Raw genomic sequence first — 21,533 nt, 5'->3', positions numbered from 1 at the left:
TTCTAATACTTCCCTTACTCCTCCCATTTTTTATTTTAGGATGCTTTCCCTTATAGAAAAGCTTGGCATTATCATTATTTGATATAAAAAAGTAATTTTACTCTTCACACTTTATTACTGTGTATTGAGTTATCCTAGTTATAAAAAATGTTGCTTCAGAATCATACACTTGCTAATATGTATTATTTAGCACAAACATGATGGATCAGCAGCTTCATCAATATACGAAATTTTAAATCTGTCTTTGTCCATTTCATGCAGTTCCATGCGTGATCTGTTAGCTTCCACTAGATGCTGTGCTATATCTTCAAACATTTCATGTATGCCTTCTCCAGTCTTACATGATGTCTTATATATACCAGAAATTAAATTGTGACATTGTTCACTGTAACAAATAATACATTGTTTTTTTTTTCAAATATGTACATATATGTACATTGCATAACACTTAGGTTGTCATTAAACTCACCAAAATTGTTCCATTTCTGCATCTGTAACTTGTGGAGCTGTGCTTTCCAAATCACTTTTATTCCCACACAGAAATATTTTTGCATTTTCAGCATATGTGACAATATCAAGCAAATGTTGAGATAAAAGATGGAAAGATGTTGAATTATCTAATGCAAAAACCAGTATAGCAGCTTCTGCAAATTTATAATAGCTTGATGTTACTGATGCAACTCTTTCCATTCCACCTGTATCCCATAATTGTAACTGGAATATAAAATAAAATTAAATGTATAATATAAATGTGAATAGCAGTATATCATATATGTAGAATAAATTTTCTAGGTACGTATATGATTTATTTATAAAAATATATATATATGAGGAAAAGTGAAATTGTTCAGAATATATATAGATATACATATATATATATATATTTATATATATACTCGTATTCGTCTGTCTTCAACAACATATTCTTTATCGATATTATCGAGACCCAATGTCGACTTGCGATCGCTGCTCGTTACAAAAGTATTGTTCGCAAAACGTCTAAATATAGAAGTCTTTCCAACACCGTATTCTCCGCACAGAATAACCTTCTGTTCGGTTACTTTAACAGTGGCCATGTTAGGCTTATGTTACTTCGCCGGTCGTACTGAAATACAAAAACTGCAGCATCAGTAATAACAAATTATTATGTTTAGTATTTATAACATTTTATGCAATGGTCATTTGGCTGTATACAGTATATAGCCACTAACACGAGCACAATGACAGTCGTGACTATAGAAATATTATACCTGTAACGGACCATAAGATACAGCTACATAAGTACCATAAAATACCTATTCACATCGATACGGACCAAAACAAATTTCGAGTAGTTCGTAGCTTTGTAATAAAACTCAATAATATACTTCTAATGTAGTTTGAATTAAATATGAATTTAAGTAAAATTTAAAAATTCATCTCATTAGATGCTTTCTAACCTTGCAGCAACAGATAATATTATTTGAATTTTGTACAAGTGCTATGCAAACAATATTGTAACATATAATCGTAATTACTAATGAAAGGCATGATTTACTTTTATGATGACGTTTTATATCGATATTTTTATTTCAAAACAATGCGATTATTCGAGAATGTTTAATGATAAGTTCTATTGGTAGTTTTTAGACAAGATTCGAAACTAGTTTGTTACATATACTATTTAAATACGTTTTATAGCTTTAAACTTCATTACATAATTCTAAAATTAAAATGATCTATATAAATTGAATTATCTAAATTGATGATATAAAAATGTATTTGAGTTTAAATAGAAATTAATTTTAAATTAGAAGTTACATAATATAATTTGAAAAGTTGGCTTGTCGAGTACTGCCATCTATATTAAAGTAATACAGGAATTGCCAATATAACCTGTATTCAGTCTTCGGATGTTTAGATTTCTTGTTTGACGTTGATTATTTCAATGTTGCCGCGTACTTTTAACACAATTGTTTCAGTATCGTTTTTTTCTCTGCGGAAATAACGAAATTTCATCATGGTGCTAAGTGAAGTGGATAAATTTCTCCAGGAATTAGAGAAAGCTGAGTTGGAGGTAAATATACTTCTTGAGCAGCATTCAAACATAGGTTATGCCGACTACTGCTCCGTTTTTCAGAAATATTAGTAAATTCTTTATATATTTACTTATTACATATCATTTTCGCAGGCGCCTGGTGGAGTTGCATCACCACAAACTTATGCTCAATTATTAGCCGTATATCTTTATCAAAATGATCTGTGAGTACATGACTTTTGTTACTTTGCTTCCTTCATTTTTTAAATATCACTCAAAAATAAGATAATTTATTTTATCTAAGAATATCATACATCTCATGATCCAAATTTGCAACATGTTGTACATATACGTTTGTGTAATAAAATTATTGTTTGTATATATCGTGCTGACGCCATCTGCAAATTCGTGTTCATGCTTGCGAAATACAAACTTTTTTTAAATATATGATTTCCTTGAACGATAATTAAAATAAAAATTTGTTACTTATTTATTTATGTATAGGTATATATATTTGCATTTCCTTGTAGATATATGATTAATGACATACGTTTATATATATTTTATTGTTTATTTTTGGTTTGTTGAACACATTACTTAACCTACAATTATGTTCCATTTTCTTTATATATTGCGTTTATATTTTATTAGAAAATATCTCGTGTAAATGATTAATCGGTTTTATGAATTATGAGTTGTTTTATCATGCGTAAAAAATCATGGAAAAATAATTACATATTTATTATTGTAGCTTACTAATTTATGACACAATATTTATCCCATTTTATTATATGTATGTTGTTTGTTAACCGTATACATAATTTTATAAATGAACATATTTTTTGTAATAAATAATTCTTTAGGGTATAATGTTTTTATGTTTCAATGGTTCATAAAATTTATTCTTTAGAGGAATATCGTCGTATTTCTTTAGAGTTTGTAACAAACACTTTGCTTCTTACTCGGCTTTTTACTATTAACAATACTTCAACGACACAAATTCGTTCCTTATAAGACCTGCACGAGTGAGATTTCGATCCGTCTTTATTTGATCGAAAAATCGCCGTCGCAGATGCAACGCCAAATACTTATGGAAGCGGATACCAGCGGACTTGAAAAGCGGAAACGGAGAACTTGGCCAGATATGGGTGGTAGGACAACGTATGTGGCAGAGAGATTGGCCTGCAGTACACGTGGCCCTTAATGCAGAGTGGAGTGAGGATGTTTCTGACATTATGGCTGCTTTAAAAGGTATATGTCGTAGAATAAACGAGAAGAAATAACCAAATAACTATTCCAATCAATTGAAGCTTTTTTCTCCATGTATCTATTTGAAAATGACTATTTCCTCAAAGAAAATTTTTTTTAGTTTTTATTTAATTTATTCAAAGAATCTTTATATATCAAATCTCACAGAAAAAAATGTCTCGACGCATGAATCGAGATATCAATTCTAGATCGGTTTTTCAGATAATGTTCGAGAAAGAGCAATTATCTTAATATCCAAGGCTTATTCGTCATTGGGTTTAACCGTGTTCGCATCAATGACGGGCTTAACGTTGGAAGAAGCGCGTCGGGTTGCCATCGAAAGAGGTTGGACCGTAGATGGGACGATGGTGCAGCCTTGCAAGATTCAGAAAGAAGAGAGTAACCTCGCCCATGAGGTGTGTCTGACCGAGGATCAGCTGTACAAACTCACTCAATTCGTGTCTTTCTTGGAGAACTAAACGGGTAGCAGCGAGCTGTCAATGACGATGCTCACGCAACATGAAGACACGAACATCGACAGTACTTTAAACTTAGTTTTACCTCGTAATCGTATTATATAAAGAAGGAAGTGCTTCAAAGGAGGCACCTGTGTCCTTTCCCTAAGTATATACCTCGGTCTACCTACGCGTTCTATTCAATCGGAAGATTCATTCGATGAAGCTCCCTGTAAGCATGGAGTCAACAACTCGATTAATCAATAACTGGCTGCTGTGTGCGAGGAAACTGGCATTTTCTAGAAGAAGCACTTTTTACAGGAGAGAAGATCCACGGACCGCATCACGGGTTTTAGCTTAATATACATACATATGTTCTGATCAACCAGTGTTCATTTAGAATTAAAACACCTGGGATGAATTATTCTGTTGTATAAAATAATAATCACAAATGTGACCAACTATGTTCTGATACAACGTCCGATGTGTAAAATGTTGCTTGCCTCTGCCATTCAATGATTTTCATTAACCATTTCGCTCCTTTCAGGTTCATTCTTCCCTACAAGATTTATTTATTCTTTATGTAATAATATTTTTATTTCCTCATTTTTTTTCTAATAAGTTAATTTCTTTATTAGTACCTGTAGAAGAGGACTGGACTATCTACTGATTTTTTAAATGCAGGTTGAATTACGTAACTAATACAAGATCTTAGAGCAATAAAGTCATGTTAGCTAGGGGAAAGGGTGATCTCGAAACGAGTGGCTTCGATCGCGCGTGAAAGCAAGCGGGTGTATCGTGCTCGGTGAGGTCGGTTGAAAAATCCGCGCGAGGAGATTCTGCCGCGGGCATTGCGTCACGCAAATCGAATCCTTACGGGTCGCGGACAGATAGGTATGCCCGGTTGGCTCGTAGCTCGTGGCCCCCGAGTAATTCTCTATGAAATCGATTCTGACCGTCCCGTATTGTAAACGCTGAATATGCACAATCGTATGGCGATTGCGTAACTTCAGATATTCTCAAAGAAATCGTTTCCACTAGTCAGCAGGTAGTCGGAGTGTGCACCCACCGTCATTGGTATCGGTTGTTCTTTTTTGGCTCCGCTATACTCTAGAAAGTTGTTGCACCGGTATCACCAATCCTACACGATACGCGAGTTTCATATTTTACATGGTATACGGCTGTTGCGCGTAAATTTCCGTAGAAATCGGCACGATACTCGAAAGCGTGTTATCTAGTTGTGTTCTTATTTAATCCCTTTTCTTTTCTCTGTATACAATTGATCTGTGTTTTCAAAAGCGTTGTACAGCAAGTAGCATCAGATCCATCGTGAAGTATTCTTTTTTTTTTTTTTTTGTCGAAATGTTTTTGATACATTATCCACGGGCAAATACATGTTTAAAAAATTCATTATTGCTGAATCGTGGGAAGAAACGAAAAGAAAAACCTTCAACGTATCTGAAAGGCGTTCCCACGCGTTCGTACACATCAAAGCCTATCCTAGCTGTTGTTTATACTCACGAACGTGTACGATCGGTATAGTAATCGGTATTGAAAAAAGCGTTCGGTCAGCGGGGGGTTGCAAAATGGTTAGAATGTAGTTTAGGACGAGGATGACGATGCCGACTGTATGCTACGTATAAGAGATTCGTTGCCTCGGCATATTCTGTTGCCTTTGAATAATGCAGATTCATCGTCGTTCGAACGAGCGATGATTGCATCGCGATATAGCGCCGTTTTTTCTTTGTTTTTTATCCTCCCTCTTCCACTACCTCATCGTTGCTTTAATAGACAACGTGTGACTATCCATCGAGGGTGAAGCAGTCTTTCGAATATCACTTTGAAGTTAGAAGAAACTCGTGAATAAATAGCATTACTTTAACAAGTTAGGATAAACAACATAGATGTTGAAAGAAATGATAAACGGTAACGATAAACTTAAAACGGTGCGAAGGAAGTATTCATATTAAAACATGCAAATAACCAAGTCGTTCAGTAAGTTTTTTCTCGCCTTCTTATCGAATTAACGTATTCTTTAGTCTTTTTTATCCCTTGTTGAATCTTACTTTTGGAGTATAAATTGGCTGCTGAATATCGTATTCAGACATTCAGGAATGTTTTACGACAGATGAAAGTCTGATTAGAAAGAAAATTAACCGGATTCAAGTGATCAGACGTTACTCCTTGAGTATCTGCACGATTTCTAGAAGCTTGTACGCTCGGTACCAACAAGTATTACTAAAGACGAGTACTAGTTTGCAACATAAAACGCGAAGGTGAGAGGCAAGAGGGAAGACCCGGGTTACCAGTTACCTTACCTGACCTCCCCTCGTAAGAGTACGCGCCGGTGACTCGCGTCTTCTTTCCCGAGAGTGTAGCTGTGCCGCGGCCTGTTGCGGTGACCTTTGCACGTCGCGGAAAACGCCGATGCTCCGTGAGCAGCAAGCGAGTGGCACGAATCGAACGCGACTAGTCGATTTCGAAAGTCTCATCGCGGCGGAAGAGCCGTCGGGGTGAGAGGACGAGAACGAAGAGGATGATGATAATGATGAAGAACAACTAGAAGGCCGATGAAGAACATTCCCCTTCGTTTAACTATCGACGTTCTTCGTTAGGTCACTGATAGACGTGTTCAAATGGAGAAGCAAGAGGGTGTTGCGACACCTGTCGTCCCCTTGTTTCCCGGGTACAAGGTCGTTGGAAAGCGTGTTTATACAGAGCGAGATAGTTTAAATCATAAAAAACTTTCTCTTTATACTGAATTGATAAGGGAGGCGAAATGTCTCTGGAAACTTTTCCATTTGTTAATAGTTCATGAGAGGTAAACTTAATTTGCCGATTACGAAGCTTGGACATCTGTAGTAGGGTCTAATCCAATTATCTAATAGGGTGAGTATTGAATTGAAGAGTAAAATAAGTGTATCCTATAGAAGGGTTGAAACTTTCGTCGTGATGTAATTTGTTTGTTTAAGCGATCTGCAAAAATGTGTATAATCATATCAGATATACACATTTACTATCCCTGGTTATTACATTCCCGTGGTAAAGCGAAACAAGGAATACGCTACGATGACAATGTTCCATCGCTCTCGATCATCTAGCTTGGTTCCTAGGTTGCGTAACACGGTAATCCATCTAGTTGGAGCTTGCATCTGAACCATAATCCAGTGAATTTTCCTTTGTTGTTCGTACTCCGATTCCACCTTTCCCTTATTGGTTGACTTTCTTTCTCTTCCTCCATGTTTAATTTCATTAATTTGTCATTCTCGACTATGTACTTATGAGAAAAAAACAGGTCTATCTGTTATCGAACCGAAAATCACTTGAATTGTCTGGAACAATAAACTCGACGGGCCACTCTCTGCGGGGGTTGTACCGTTAAGAGTACCACAACGTGTCTCTGGTCCGAGCAGAAGGAGAGAATAGCTAAGAAAAGAGAGGGAAAAGGCACAATTGAATGTTGGCGGATCCGTGGGCGGGACGCAGTTCGATTGTTTCTTTATCGCGATCATCCTCGCTCCTTCTTCTACGGCGGGGCAATGGCAATCTCACCACCAATCCGTGCAATCATTCGTGTACTCGGTAGATTTCTATATCGTAGCCTGTATCATTGTCCTTGTTGCGTCGCGCGACGCGTTGGTTCGCGCCGCGTTCTCGGTGGGTGCGCTCAGAATGCACCTTCTCCGCGGCATTCCACGCGGAAAGAAAACCGATCGTTACCTTTGCACAATTGCATCTTGCGGAACGTAACGGTGATCGGTCGGGGGATCATCGATTCGTCTCGATCAAGACACCCCCGCAGAATCTTCGAACGAGGAGTTTAACCAGCTGCTTAGTCGTGGCATTTCCAACGAGATACCAAGTCCGTGCTCGGGTTCGTGAGAAACGAATTTTGGGGAGCGTCCGACCAACCTGAATCCTAATGGAATTTAGAAGAACAATAACGTAGACGAATGATAGCTCCGCGCGCAAACCGTGGCCGTTTGTATCGCGCGTAGACTTTCAGTTCTAGATCCATTGTCTGGGAATGTCCGATCGAAGTATTCCCAACCTGAAATCTAATACGCAACAATGCTTTCCCGTGGCCCGCATTCGTTGGCCCCGGCCACCCCTTATATTGTATATACTTCGCTAGATTACGGTCGATCAACGATAATCGAATTACCCGTGCCTACAAAATATTCTAAATAAGGAGTATCACGCGGTTTTAGAAACGGATAACAGGCCGAGTTACGTAACGGGAATGAAGGAGGAAAAGAGAAACTGATCTCGCAGCACGACTGAATTTAGCCTGCATTAGGAATTCATGACTACCGAAGAGAAATTGGCGTGACGCGGCACCGTGACAAATACGCGGCTAAAGTTCTGGCACCCCGATTGACACGATAACCCTCTTTGTATTTGCAACAATGTCTAGTCGTGACTGGCTAGATTAAAAGCGAGAATCTTTGCTATCCTATTACTGAAACATCTTTAACTCTTTCGTGTATTTTTTCGAAACACCAACAACACCATCGTCTTCATCATTTTGACTGTTACAGGCTAGCAACACGAGCCTACGGTTCGAAAAAGCAAGAGAAACAAATAATATGAATTTCGTTAATTTCAACTTGGACTTTAGACTGGTGGAACTGGAGACGTCTAGACACTTGCGGCTCGAGTCAGGTAGAACTCGTTCTGCCGACTGGTCCAGCTATCAGTTCAAATCATTTTTGATGTTCGTACTACTTGTAGCGTTCAACAGCTCGCTTCCGTTTAAATATTCAAATCCACCAATTATCCCGACAGGTATACACCGCGGCAATCAAAGTGCCACTACATCATCGAGAGAGAGGTAACTGAGAGGAAGCTGTGATCAGAAATGACTTCGAAAGTGTCTTCTACTTGGAAAGTGGTATAACGTTTCGTGGAAAGTGAAGGGGATCGTGTTGAAGTTGTTTAGAAATGTAACGAAGCTTTTCCAAGGGATACGATGTTCGAATCTGATAACTCCCTTCCGTGGTTGCATCGGTGGCACGCCACAAGGCGGCTGCATAGCGCAGCGTGCGCGCATGGCGGGCGCAGACTTCTGGGATTTCGTAAGCGCGGCACTCTCGCTACTCCGGAGATAAAGAGAAATACCTGAGAAGGTGCAGGTGAGGTAAGGCGCAATGAGGCGGCGAGGGGGAGAGGAGGAGGAGGATAGCTTCTCGCTGGCGACCTAACACAAGAGTTGCAGAAAGAGGAGTGAGAGGGGAGAGGAATCGGCGAGAAGAAAGACAGAGGAGACCGTTCAACGGGAGAGAAGGCAGAGAACGGAATATGGGATCACCTAAGGTTAGGGTTCGCGATGCTGCGCCCACGTACCTATTGTCTCTAACTTTCGTGCGCTGCGGGAAAAAGGACGCGAGTTGCCTACGGTGTATACCGAGCCGCGCCACGTGTATCGTCGACCCCTTCTAGCCATGGGATGCTCCGATATTCTGTTTCCTTGAGAGACAGAGAAAGATGCGTCTATGGTGTACGTGAAACGAACGTTAATCCGCTTTAGAATCTTTTTTAACTTAATTTAATTTCAATTGGATTTTTTAACTTAAATTCTATTTGATTAATTAAATTCCTCGGGGAAAAATTTGATGCTTGTAAAATGATGACAGATTTGTGTTCGTTTCTTGATAAAACAGCGAATGATTGAATTAATTATACATCGACTGTGAGAGGTCCAAACGTGTATTTTTATGACCGAGACTTTCGTGACCGTTAAATAACTACCACTGACTATGATATTCCAATATCATTAACGTAAATCACGACTCATTTTGACAAACTCTCATTCCTTTAGGGAATGTGCCACAAATGTGTTCTCCAGTTTGCAAACGATCGATTGAGTGGTAATTTTCTATTTATCAGAAGTGATGTCGTTCAATAAAAGTCGACAGGTGTATGGTGTAGATAATGTTATACGAATGGATTAAGATAACGCATATTACATCAGTCGTTAAACGAGAATAGTATCTATGATTATGTATATTTCGGGTTGACGATCTCATGCTATTCTAATCGGTGACCTATCGGTAAATCAGCTGCACTTCTTTTTCTCGTAGCCGATGCACATGAGTACGCTCTACATCGGCTCGCTAGAGGGAAGATTTTTAATCGTGACTCGTTGCTATTGGACGAAATATTGAGCCGGTTTTAATTCGGTTGGCTCGTGACGTCATTACCAATACAATTGTCATCGCGCGTGCCAAATTCGTCACCGTTACCAACGAGAGGATCTGATTAAATGGTCAATGTCGTTAGTCGTCTTAGAGTAACTTTTTCATTTAATTATCGTCATCGCGAATGCTATCTTTTTTTTTTTTTTTTTTAGATTATGCGCTATCTTCAAGACTCTGGCATGAAGAAAAGTCAGTCGATTGTAAATAATAAAACAAATTTCACTTTATACGCCACATAAATCAAACTTATCTGTGCTTTTTAAACGTTTGTCACATAACGCAACGAAATCCGTATGTTTATTTATGTTTGTTAGATTTCGTGGAAAGGTGGTCGGTAAATGTATGAATTCATAATTGCTACATAGTGCACCGAATAAAATGATTGACACTGTAACTTAATATGGTATTCGTTACGATACAAAATCTATCTTTCTAATCGCTTTTCCGATTTTTCGATCTTAATATGATTAGGCGACATCATCTGGCAGTTACAAGTTCTAGGTTTGCAAATTGTATACGAAAGTTTTGTATAATTGAAATCTTTAGCAGAATTGTTTGCCTTAAAGAAAAATAACTTGAAACTATCGAACGTTTTATTTTTATATGCTTGCTTTATTAACATTCTAGCTTTGTTTTAGGGAAATGATATTAAAAAATAATAAGACTCGAAGTTAAAGACCATAAATTGTTAACTGTTTCCAATTTTTGGTATTTCTTAGTACAAATCACAATAGGGATTATAAATGAATAGACCGCTAGGAAAACTGGTGACTCTCTAAGTCTGTTGTGCCGGGTGGCGGCCACCAACGTTGCGCACGATTCTGCTCGATGGTTCCCACCTACCGTAGCCGCGCGATCGTCCGCTTTAAATGTATCACAGTTCTTTAACAATCGTTCCGAACCAACGTGTTTGTAATTAGACACGATATTCGTGTCAAACGCGAGCTCGAAAGACTTTCACGAAAGGCAAAACGTCGACCGTACGGTTTAGTAACTCGTGGCGATCATCCACTCTGATCAAAGTTGTATAGATTTTTACCTTCAGTCAACAAGTGTTCGAGTCTATTCCTCGGATACGGTCCGTTGTCTTTGCTCTTTTACATCACAAACTTATATGAAAATGTTAGAAATTCCTTAGATTAGCGTTTATACATTGCACGTTGGAACTCTGGTCAGTGTCATTACCGTTTCTCACGCGTAGGTGTATCTTCTCAGTTTCTTTCTCCTCCGTCGATTATCGATGATCAATTTCACGGCTGACCACAGTACGCCTATCATCGGTATACTTGCGTAAATTTAAAGGGTTAGAGACTTGGAAACTCCCATCGATGACGCTATTCTGAGAACCGTTAAGTGGTGAATGCTTACACATTGTTCGCCGGTGCTTCGATCCGCCCTCCGTTGTTGCGCTTGATTCTTTAAACGATCTTATTGTTCGGTTTCGCTCGCGTGTTACTTTTCATCGGAGAAAATAAATAGGCATGTACCATGCTGTTGCATCACGGGCAGATATTCCAACAAAAGTTTTTAGGGAGCGCAACGTTGGTTACATTAAGGTTTCGTAATCGAATCCCAAGTGCTAATCGAAAATGGAAAATAATTAGATCTTCCATTACTATGTTATGAATAAGATATTCTCTCGAGAAAGGAAATATAATACTGTTAGGCCTTATTGTTATCCAGGCACGATATGAAACCTATTACTTCTGACTAAGGTTTATTGATCAGTGACGATAAAGCAATGACGAATTGTGTAGAGCTATTCGTTGTAATACTGTACACGTCATAACGTAAAATTCACAAGTAAATAGTTAATAACACGTGATGCGCTTTAGACTCTTGAATCAATAACATGAAGTGAGGATCAATTTCCAGCTTGTTTACATTCTCAATATGTTTGTTTTATTTACATTCCCAGTACCTATGTTTGTTTACTTTTTAGTTTTCTCCCACTCATTCACCAATGACGTTAATTTCGATTCTTTTCTATCGTCCCCATTTAAAGCGGCGTTTCCGGGTGTTCTCGTGCATCGCATCTGAAATCGCGGATTCGCATCGTGACTGGGCTCGCGGTTTGACTCCGCTCTTATCTGAAATCTAATCGGTTAATTAAGCTTTTAACGGGATGGGCATCGAACGGTTGAAACCAAGGACGTCGTTAAGTCGCGAAAGCAGCAAATTCTTCTTAATCTAGATAAAATTATTTTTCTCTCTTCACGAACTCTTATAATCCTTTGCTAGTGGAATAAATTATCTTTTCACGTTGCACTGAAATTATGAAGTTAAAGAAGTTTAGTTTCTTCCTTACATCCTTGTAACATCAAGCGAAAGATATTTTTCCGTTCAATCATAGAGTAAATTTTCCCTGGATGCAGGCCGATCCTGTACTCGCTTCACCCTCGATATCCCTGCCCCTCTCTCTAATCGTTTACGCAGTAATCGTTTGTGTCCCACTTAAGTTGGATAGCGTGGGATAGGCCCTTGGGAGATGATAATTACACGTCGCACTGCGGGTCGACCTACGGGCATGCCAGCACGACCGTATCGTACCGTACGTTACGGCCGTGCACTCTCACCGGTACTCTCTGTCCTCGCCTCTCTTTTTCCTTTCCACACTGTCTGTCTTGTTCTGGTCCTGGGAGCCACGGCTGGTCGGCTTAGAGGCGTTCGACACTGTGCGGTACTCTCTGTACTATCATCGCCGGCCGTTCGTGTCCTCGCCATGAGTAGTACCGGTAAGTACCGGGGTCGAACGCGCGCGCTGCACCGGTACGACCTCCGTATCGCACTATCGCCGAGCCCTCGTGCGAGTAACGTCGCGATTAGCGCGCATAATCGACCAGCCGGAGCGTGTCGATCTTCCCTCCTCTCTAGGAAAGTCCCTCGAATGTCTACAAAAGTTTCTTCATCCTCTCTTTTTCTCGCTAGTTACGTCATTTCGATGGAAAATTCGAGTCGAGAGTCCTCATTTCCCACGATGTAATTTTTCTAAGAATTTCTTCGTGTGTTTCTTTGGTGTGGCAATCGATGTTTCTTTAATCCCCTTCGGGCCTCTACCTATGTATATATAATTGATCGCGTGATCGACACAGTCGACGAGAGGAGTTTCGGCGCGATTTTGAGCGGTCAGGATTGACAACGACGCCGGCGTCGTCGTCGTCGCACGGCATCGGTGAATTGGCTATAATATGATAATAGCACGAGGCACTCCCCACGGCGGGTCCTGTCTATATACGTTCGCCTTCGTCTTCGAAGTGAAAGGCGGGCGAGTCGCAGCGAGCACGCTAGTTTATGCCGCGCTAAGCCTATGTCTATGCCTATGCCTGAGCTATGCCTGAGCTATGCCGGCATGGCACAGTTGCCGCAAGGTCCCCGTCGCCCCTCATCGGGTCAGAGGTCGGCTCACCCACTCCCCTCCTGGCCCTTCACCTCCTGTCCTCCATCCTCTCGCCTCTCAGCTCTCTCAGCTCTTACTCTCCTCACGCTGATCTCTCGTTGTCTTTTCACTCCTCTGCCTCGCCGTCTCGCTTCGTCTCCGCTTCTCTCCGTTCCCTCTGTCTCTGTTATTTTTTTCCATCTCCGCCGTGGTGTCTGTCTCTGTTCCACCCGATCGAGATGTAGCCGTCGCGTTGGTTCGTTCGTTATTATAAAAGAACGGGCCAACAGGATCTAGCCTCGCGGACAGATGCGCGATTGGGTCACTGGAGGTGTGCGAGGATCCATTTCGATCATTATCCTCGACGCATTAGTCGTCGAGAGCGGCACGCACTCGTAGTGCAATCTTTCGCCAATTATTATGAATCGTCGATGTTACGACCACGTTTCGTTCACCTGCTTTAGGTAATTGATCGAGCGGTGAATAGGTCCTCTTTTTTTCGTGAAAAGATCTTGGAAAAATTCGATCACGCGGTTACATAGAGAATAGGGCATGGGAAACGTGTTGGTGGACATGCGAGCGCGTCTCTGGCATTCCACTAGCTTACACGTTCTTGTAAGCAACGTATACGTATCTAGTCTTCTCGGGGATGCACCCTCGTACACGTGTTCCGCGGTTGGATACCTTGTATGGATGATAACGCATCCTTTCGCCACTAGAAACATTGCGAGAGTCTCGTAGCCAGGAACACACAAGCCATCGGAAAAGTTAATAAACCTCTAACGTATTTTCTCTTTACACGTTAACTCGTTGGATTGCGTAGAACCAAATGGATGTGTTTCTCTATTATGCAATGTGTGTAGCGTTTAACAACAGGCTCCTCTTGACTTACATTAAAATCGCAATTTATTTTAACTTAATTGGTTGGTTACAGCTTTATTGTAGACTACATCCATTCTCAGTCGTCCCACGTTAATCTCAACGGACAGTTCCGCAACATAAGCAACCGAAAAAATATTCTTCTGGTTCCAGCGACGTTCACGCAGACGGATGCTAGGATCTATAGATCAAGGAGAAGAGACGGCGGCGGCTGGATAAGATAGATGGCGTCGGTCGGAGTAAAAGCGCGTTATAACTGCGGGGAATAAATATTGGAGTAGGTACACGGGCGGTATTACCATACAATACGCATACCGCGTAGAGTGATTTCGCGGGCCACGCAAGGGTGCGACGCTCGATGTTGTTGCTCCTAGAGCCGTTTCTGCACACGCTCGGTCTCGTGCTGTATACAGAGCTCTCTCCTTCTCCGTTTAGTCGCCATTAATCACCGCGATCTTCCACCCAGTCCCACGCAAGCAGACTCGCGAACACGATATCGAAATACCGGGGAATAGGTCTAACCCTAGAACCGAACTTACCACGAAACGCGAGCCTGTATTCCGTTTAGCTCCTACACACTATGGGAATTCTTCTTCGAATGGAAATTACTAATGCATCCTCAATTAGGTCATCCTATAGGCACGAAGACTCGTTTCGTGGAAGCGTCTGGAGAAATTTCTATAAATCGCCGATGTTTTCTAGTCCTCTTTCACGATTTTAATATTTCATCGTAACGATATTTCGTTTGGCAGTTTGATAAATATACTAAGGTTGGTGTTATTAGTAATATTTTTTTTAAGGTAGTCGTGTACAAATGTTTGATCAGGCATCCACGATTTCGGTCGATCTTGTTGCTGGCGCGTCCTTTTCTTCGCCGCCCGAAGCGATCGTCCTCTCTCTTTCGTTTCTGTGCAGGTGACAGGTGAAACGACCTATACGTGCAGGACAGCGAGGTCGTGTACCATTCGCCGAGGATACCTAATTCCGGAGAAAATGAGAGAATCGAGGACTCGCGATGGGAACGCTTTAGAAGCATAGGAGAAACCCGTGTGCCTCCAGTGTCTGTCGAGGATACGAGCAACGCTTTTAACGGTCAACGGTGGTAAAACAACCCGGAAAAGAAAGAATCTTGTGTTAACGACATGCCTACGATGAGAAAAATATGATTTATCGAACGACACGTGGACTTTATGTTCGTCCAGTTGTTCTGTGATATAGAAAAGCGTTAAAATCATGATATAGTACTCTGTTGTGCTGGTCTATCGACTCTATCTGATATCTTGTGTGCCCTGTTAGAGAATGTGTCGGGTGGACCACGGTAAAGTGTGATTTCGCCTTTTTCTTTATGGTATCGACATTACGTCGATTCTATATTTTTCTATCATTCCTGATATACAAGATCACGTGGCTAGATAGCACGATTATTGCTAGTCTAGTCCATATTTCACGATATTTTTCATTTAGTCGATATTAGTATAAATCAATTATTATCAATCACATGCCTACTAAGTTTCGCTACTGTCAATAGGCGCACGAGGTATGTTGAAAGCGACTGTCGGTCCTTTTAGCATTGCTCGCTGATCATGAACGAAGGACAGACTTTTTAGTCCAATGATCGCAGACTGTAAACAGTGATTTCATGATATCTCTGGCCGGACAGATGTACATACCGTATAACGGTGGCCATGTAAAACACGCGAAGATTAACATAATCAATGAATCGAACGTCTATGAATTTCCTGTTCGTCCCATTAGATACTAATCCAGCCGGTTAAAGATTATCTTCCGCCGTAATTAGAGAGGCGAAAGTGGTAGGTACGTGCGTCCTCGTAAATGCATAATTACCGCTTGTCTCTGCGTCGGCAGGATCAGAAGTCGTCGCACAAGGAGGGAATCTCTTACGATTACTTAATGTAAGTAATTGGCAAGAGCAGTAGGCAATATTACTTAACGTAAGTAAATCCAGCTGAGGAGATACTTTGCGACATGGAACATTTGAAACGTTGTTATATACATACGTTAAATCGATAAACGTTGACACGATCGTTGCGAAATCGCGCGACGCGTATAGACTACAGGACTTCGTGCAGCACATCGAACGTTGCGTGTGCTAACAGTTTGAAGGAGATCTGCGAGATTTGATTCTTCGTTGGACCGGTAGAAGAAGAGTATCGATAATCTGATAAGCAGCCAGTCTCTGTTTGAATCAATGGACCAATTAAGTATTTCAAACCTAAGCGAATTCGAGAATTGGAAGAAAGCTTGCGAATCGTTTGAACTTGTAACTTTCTGCTATACAATTCGTCAAAAGAATTCGCAATGTACAATTGTTAGAAATGCATGGAAGAGTAAAGTTATACGAATCAAATAAAAAATGCTGGACAATTATGGATTTGTGCTGGCAGCTAGATAAACATTCAGAGACAATGACAAACCGCGTGTGCAGGAGTCACAACGTGGATAACAGGAAGCAGATACGGAATCTAAAAAAATGTACAGCCCGTTAACTATTCCTGACCAAGGCCAAGCAAAGTTGTTAACGACATTGTAGGCTCGGCTGAACGTTGCTTGCAGCGTCGGTTCAGCATTAGTCATCCGTCAAACACGATGAAACCCGTATTACGTGCATCCGCGAGTCACCATCCTCGAGATCGCATCTTGTCTTTTCCACCGACTTCTGCCATGTCCCTCTCTATCGTCTGTACGATAAACCTATATATCTGCGATTTCACGCAACCGTTTCAACCGGCATTCTACTATTTTCCACCGTAGTGGTAGCGACCGGTCGCAAATCCTTTTGTTCTCCGCCAGATGATCGAACGTAGGGGCGATAGTCTCGAGAGAGGATCGTAAATCAGCGAAATTACACAGTGGCGTAACGGAAACTTAAAACCGTGCTGCTTTGGTCAAAACTCACACAGAGAGACTGAGCTTCAACGTCGTACGATTTAGCTACAAGAACATAAGTCTCTTCAGATCGTGATTTAAGATTTCTTGCTTCGAGTAGAGAAATTTCTTGTGAACTCTGGAGACTGCTCTTGAACACCGATTTTTTATCCCAAGTCTTGCCCAAAGCAACGCATTTCGAGTTAATTAAAGCAGAGTAGGAAACGTTCAGGAGCAGAAGGGTCCTCCCACATACAGAAATCGCTGTCCCATCTTACGTAACGAGAAACTTGTATTACATAAACGATAAGCGAGTAATTTGGGCGCCGACTCTGTTCCACGGAAGATGATATCCGTTCAGCGAAGTTGCATTTCGCAACTACGGTACCAGGAACTAGAAACATATAGCGTTCGAGCCACAAAGACAGTCAGTTGTTTCCTTCCTCATTCGACTTCCAGACTGGCGAAATTGGATCGGTAATAACGGTATCCACGAGGCAACGATAAATTCCCCATCCCTCGGCGTTGGACTTTTTCCTACCAACCGGTAGTTTCTCCAGGAGCTCTCGGACCGTTGACCCATCTAAACATGTAGCAATGTCGTTTCGAATCGTATCGTCCTGCGACGTAGTACTGTCCAACCGGGCAGTAAACAATCCCGGTACAAGCACAGGAGGATCCCTGACGGCTTGGCGGAGAGTCGGCGAGGTGTTGTAGTCGGTCGGTGCAGGAAAGCATGCAAAAGACGACACCGAAAAACTATGAGAGAAAGTACCTGTGTGTCTTCGAAGGCTGAAGGGGGACGACCTTCCCGCGGTTCTCTAGCATCGTGTCCAACTGCGTCTTTCTCTTTCCTCCTCCCCCTCCTTTCTAGCTTCACGATTCCTTCCTTTCTCTCCCTCCTTTCCTCCCTTTTTCATTGCTCTCCTCGCCTGTAACCGTTGCTCGGCCTAAGCAATCGTTGTATATGCCTAGCCGCGAACGTTCACATATATAGAACTCAAACACAACAATCATGAAGGCAAAATCATGGCAAAAGATAACGAGCAGACTCGTTAACGACTTTGTGCAGATCGAGACGAGACGAGGTTATTCGTTTCAACTCGTATATCGGCTCTCCCACAGTGGCTATTCCATTTCCATCTTCCTTCCGTGGTGGATCAACGCGGAAAAGGGTGGTGGAGATCTAAGCGGAGGTACAACCCATAAACGACCCCGCGTGTGACCTCACGACTCGCCGTCGATTCTCTCTATATGGCGTTATAATCGTGACCGCGCTGCCGCCAGACCGGGAAGCTACCGTATTCGATAGAAAATCGTCGATACGTCCGACGTTAACCGCTCGTGAATGTCGATGAAGCCGCTCGAGATTGTGCATCGGGATGCGTTATGGGTTAAAAGCATGGGGTCGGCTGAACGCGATGTCGGCCAGCGGACCGCGCATAGTGCCAGTAATGAACAATCGATGTCGCGATTTCAATCGGATATTTGTCTTCGCGGATTGGCGAACCATAGCGTAGGCGGTTTGTTTTAAGGATGGTTTCTCTTTTCGGTTTCACCGAGCAGCGGATCGGCTCGAACGTAAATTTATCAGGAAGACGTGCACCATGAGAGGCATTCTTCGTGTTTAGAAATTCGCGATTGATTTAAACCATCATTAAGAATATCCTAAGATGACTATTAGTCAAAGATAATTGAAGCACGTTAATTCAATGCATGTGTTAAAAAGCACTCGATTAATATCGATAAAATGTTTACAAGAAACAGAAGCTAGTTTAATTTTATGGGCTACTTTTTTGAATCGCTGAAATATTAATGTGAACTTTGTTCTGTAAATAATACTTTAATCGACAGATAGAAGCGTCCTTCATGTTTTCTAAATATCTTGTTTCAGTATGATCAATACATTAAAAATGTTCCATATTTCGAGTACCAATCAATTCGATACATGATTTTTTTATTTCACACTTAAAATATTTAGTTGCCAATTTTCCACCGAATTCGAAACCGTAGTCACTTTCGATCGGCTGGTCGAAGCTCATCCAAGGATGGTCTTGGTCTTCGACGCTCTCTCATTAGCATAGCAACGCGGAAACGCAACGTCACGCGGTGGATATACGCACGAAACTCAGGATCGCGCGCTTGTAACTCCTCCGACGATTCCGCGTACGTCCTTTTGTCCGTGTGTTTGCAGCTTCCAATCGATCATCGGTGACAATACCGTAAGCAAATTGTAGAAACGTGCCGCAACAATGCGAATAACAGTTGTCTCCGCGCGTCTCGAAGATGTCAGGCGCATCTCAAATTCCCGCGAAGAAAGTACAGCCTTCCCTACAAGCCTAGACTTCTCTGGTATTCAAAATAGTGCTCTAGGAGGAAAATACCAATCAACCAAAGACAAACATCTTATTTTCCAGTTAACACCTCGGTATTCCAAGCTTTCAGGCTTATCGGTTTCTCTATAGACAAGCATGAATACATCTAAATCGAGGTGTCCTAGATTTTTATATATTGTGGCTTACTCATTATTGGTTATTCATCCTGCATGTTACAGAATTCATTCATCCTTCTTAAAAAATGTCTATTTTTCAAGTATTAAACTTAGATTCGGGTTACATTAATTCTATTTTTTGCTTTTCTTTCCACCGAGAAATAAAGCAAATTATATGAAACTTCATCGTGTGCGAAGAGAATAGAACAGACTTTCCATATGCGATCAATGATATCTTTCTCCAATATAATTCGTGATCCACATCTTTTGAAACGAATAAAAAAAAAAAAGAAGGAGGAAGGTGGTTACTTGGCAATTAAATCATCCTCTAAAAAGTCATTCCAAGGCGGCAGTGTCGGGCACCTGGAAGAGAGTAAAACTGTTGGTAGGAAAAAAGGAAGAGAGACACGAACAGATGGTCGCATAAAGAAGGAGAGAAAGGAGTGGGCGCAGAAGAGACGACGAATACATTACGTACGGAGGAGAGAGTCGTTTCGAATCGTGTGCCGGGTCGATCGTCCTCCTCCGTGAAGCCGACCGCTCGCTTTCCCTTTCACACGCGGCGCTAATCGCCCATCGTTCTCTGATCTATCGGGTGGGAGGAAAAGAAAGAGAGAAGAAAACTGCGAGAGAAAAGGAGGGGAAACAGAGAGGAAAAGAAACCCGAACTCTGAGAGCGAAAAGGAGATGAATAGACAGGAAGAGCAAGAGACATAGAGGAAGGGAAGAAAACAGGTAGACAGGAGAGGAGGAACGATCTCAGAAGCGCCCTGGTCCAGGGAGAAGCGACCGACTACTTTCAGGATGGAAAAGAATCGTCTATCGTGTATATTGGTCGGTGGATGCGTGCAACTTTCTTCGATCACGCTGTACTGTCCCATGAATTACATAGGCGATATACCAAGATATCGTAACAAATGTGATCGATAAGAGTTAACATAAAATTACACGGTCGACAGACGCACAAACTTTTAACTTTTAGAGAGGTGACATCTTGACTGATATTTTAATTATCTCCTTACGAGATTCTCATGTTTTATAATTAGTAGGATCATCTGGTACTATTTGAACTGAAGTCGGTATTTATTACGATCTGTGATAAAGATTGTATCTATTTATTTTACGTCGACATCATTCAAAATTGAAAAGCGTAAAGATAAATATCAGGACGCATATATATATGCGTGTGATAATACAGACAGGAGTTTTAATCGATAAGATTAGCAGTGGATAGATAGGCGTAAAGAGTGACGTGTAAATTAATTGAAACTGTCAGCATGAATGAAGTAATCAAAGTGAATCAACGCGTCCTAATAGCAGATAACGTTCGATAATCCTGCCTCTACATCAGCCGGTATTACGTCTAAAATTAGACGGAACCTTAGAATCAGTCGCATACATTGTAACAAGGGTACGCGCATCCACAGGAATTTTCTGGAAGTTTCAAAATACATAATGCGTTTCGCGAATCGATTCGACTTGGTTATAGCTCCCGTTTCCATCTCGCCGTCTCCTTGACAGTTAGAGCGCGCGCTCGTTGCGTATATTATACAATGTTCCACGTGCGGTTCCGTTAAAGACTCGCCGCCCACGCAGTGTGTGTCGCACAGGCTCGCAAACGACGACGCGGGGTGTATACCGGAGTTGCGGTGAAAATGAAAGTGCGCCGCACCGTTCTGCCGTTGAGGCATTATTGACCACCGATAGACTCGGTCGATGCGGTTGCTTTATTAGCATTTTCATTCATGGGCAAAGAAAGATAGAATTAACCGTGGATTTATGGGACGAGGAGGGTCGCATGTGGAAAAATTATAAGGAGAACAAGTACGTTTCGTGATTAACAGACGCGTGATTATCGACGACTGCCGGTACCCGTTCGAAAAATGCTCACGTGTGGATCGAATCGTGTGGTGTACGATGTATGGGCTATGTATTCGCTCATGAACGGACGAAACGATTCAATGTTTCGTCATAAAACAGC

General features: G+C 41.4%; 3 protein-coding genes across 6 annotated transcripts in view; 2 read left to right on the top strand and 1 right to left on the bottom strand.

Annotated features, from left to right (window-relative positions):
• Window positions 1–92: 92 nt before the first annotated feature.
• On the bottom strand, window positions 93–2,282 carry Rabx6 (RAS oncogene family member RabX6). Of its 4 annotated transcripts, none has more exons than XM_072011523.1 (4): window positions 2,149–2,282; window positions 897–1,105; window positions 470–714; window positions 93–385 (listed from the first exon to the last, which is right to left on the bottom strand). In XM_072011523.1, exons 2-4 carry the CDS (start codon window positions 1,074–1,076, stop codon window positions 187–189), a joined length of 624 nt encoding a protein of 207 aa, XP_071867624.1. In that variant the 5' UTR covers window positions 1,077–1,105; window positions 2,149–2,282; the 3' UTR covers window positions 93–186. The 4 variants fall into 4 exon arrangements, with proteins under 4 accessions (XP_071867624.1, XP_071867625.1, XP_071867623.1 ...); XM_072011524.1 differs by lacking the exon at window positions 2,149–2,282 and adding an exon at window positions 1,876–1,975; XM_072011522.1 differs by lacking the exon at window positions 2,149–2,282 and adding an exon at window positions 1,801–1,941.
• Window positions 1,915–4,231, top strand: Csn8 (COP9 signalosome subunit 8). The gene is made up of 4 exons (XM_072011525.1): window positions 1,915–2,056; window positions 2,171–2,241; window positions 3,090–3,268; window positions 3,488–4,231. The coding sequence occupies exons 1-4, from the start codon at window positions 2,000–2,002 to the stop codon at window positions 3,742–3,744; spliced, it is 564 nt and encodes a 187-aa protein (XP_071867626.1). The 5' UTR covers window positions 1,915–1,999; the 3' UTR covers window positions 3,745–4,231.
• A 4,696-nt stretch (window positions 4,232–8,927) lies between these two features.
• Hr38 (Hormone receptor-like in 38) overlaps window positions 8,928–21,533 on the top strand; it is a 58,475-nt gene continuing 45,869 nt past the window's right edge. The window contains exon 1 of the mRNA XM_072011511.1: window positions 8,928–9,036. The gene's annotated coding sequence lies outside the window, so the exon portion shown is untranslated. The remainder of the gene's footprint in view (window positions 9,037–21,533) is intronic.

This window comes from Bombus fervidus, chromosome 10, assembly GCF_041682495.2.
Source record: "Bombus fervidus isolate BK054 chromosome 10, iyBomFerv1, whole genome shotgun sequence".
NCBI lineage: Eukaryota > Metazoa > Arthropoda > Insecta > Hymenoptera > Apidae > Bombus > Bombus fervidus.
The sequence above is the reverse complement of the archived record's forward strand: the minus strand, read 5'-3'. Positions and strand labels throughout refer to the sequence as shown.

What these genes read in the sequence shown, in the direction of transcription:
- Rabx6 (XM_072011523.1), bottom strand. Translation starts at nt 1,076, where the DNA reads ATGGCCACTGTTAAAGTAACCGAACAGAAGGTTATTCTGTGCGGAGAA. An exon ending in TTGAAGACAGACGAATACGA is followed by an intron (nt 715 to 896) that starts GTATATATATAA and finishes TTTATATTCCAG; the next exon opens with TTACAATTATGGGATACAGG. An exon ending in GCAGAAATGGAACAATTTTG is followed by an intron (nt 386 to 469) that starts GTGAGTTTAATG and finishes TATTTGTTACAG; the next exon opens with TGAACAATGTCACAATTTAA.
- Csn8 (XM_072011525.1), top strand. Translation starts at nt 2,000, where the DNA reads ATGGTGCTAAGTGAAGTGGATAAATTTCTCCAGGAATTAGAGAAAGCT. An exon ending in TAGAGAAAGCTGAGTTGGAG is followed by an intron (nt 2,057 to 2,170) that starts GTAAATATACTT and finishes TCATTTTCGCAG; the next exon opens with GCGCCTGGTGGAGTTGCATC. An exon ending in TATCTTTATCAAAATGATCT is followed by an intron (nt 2,242 to 3,089) that starts GTGAGTACATGA and finishes TCGCCGTCGCAG; the next exon opens with ATGCAACGCCAAATACTTAT.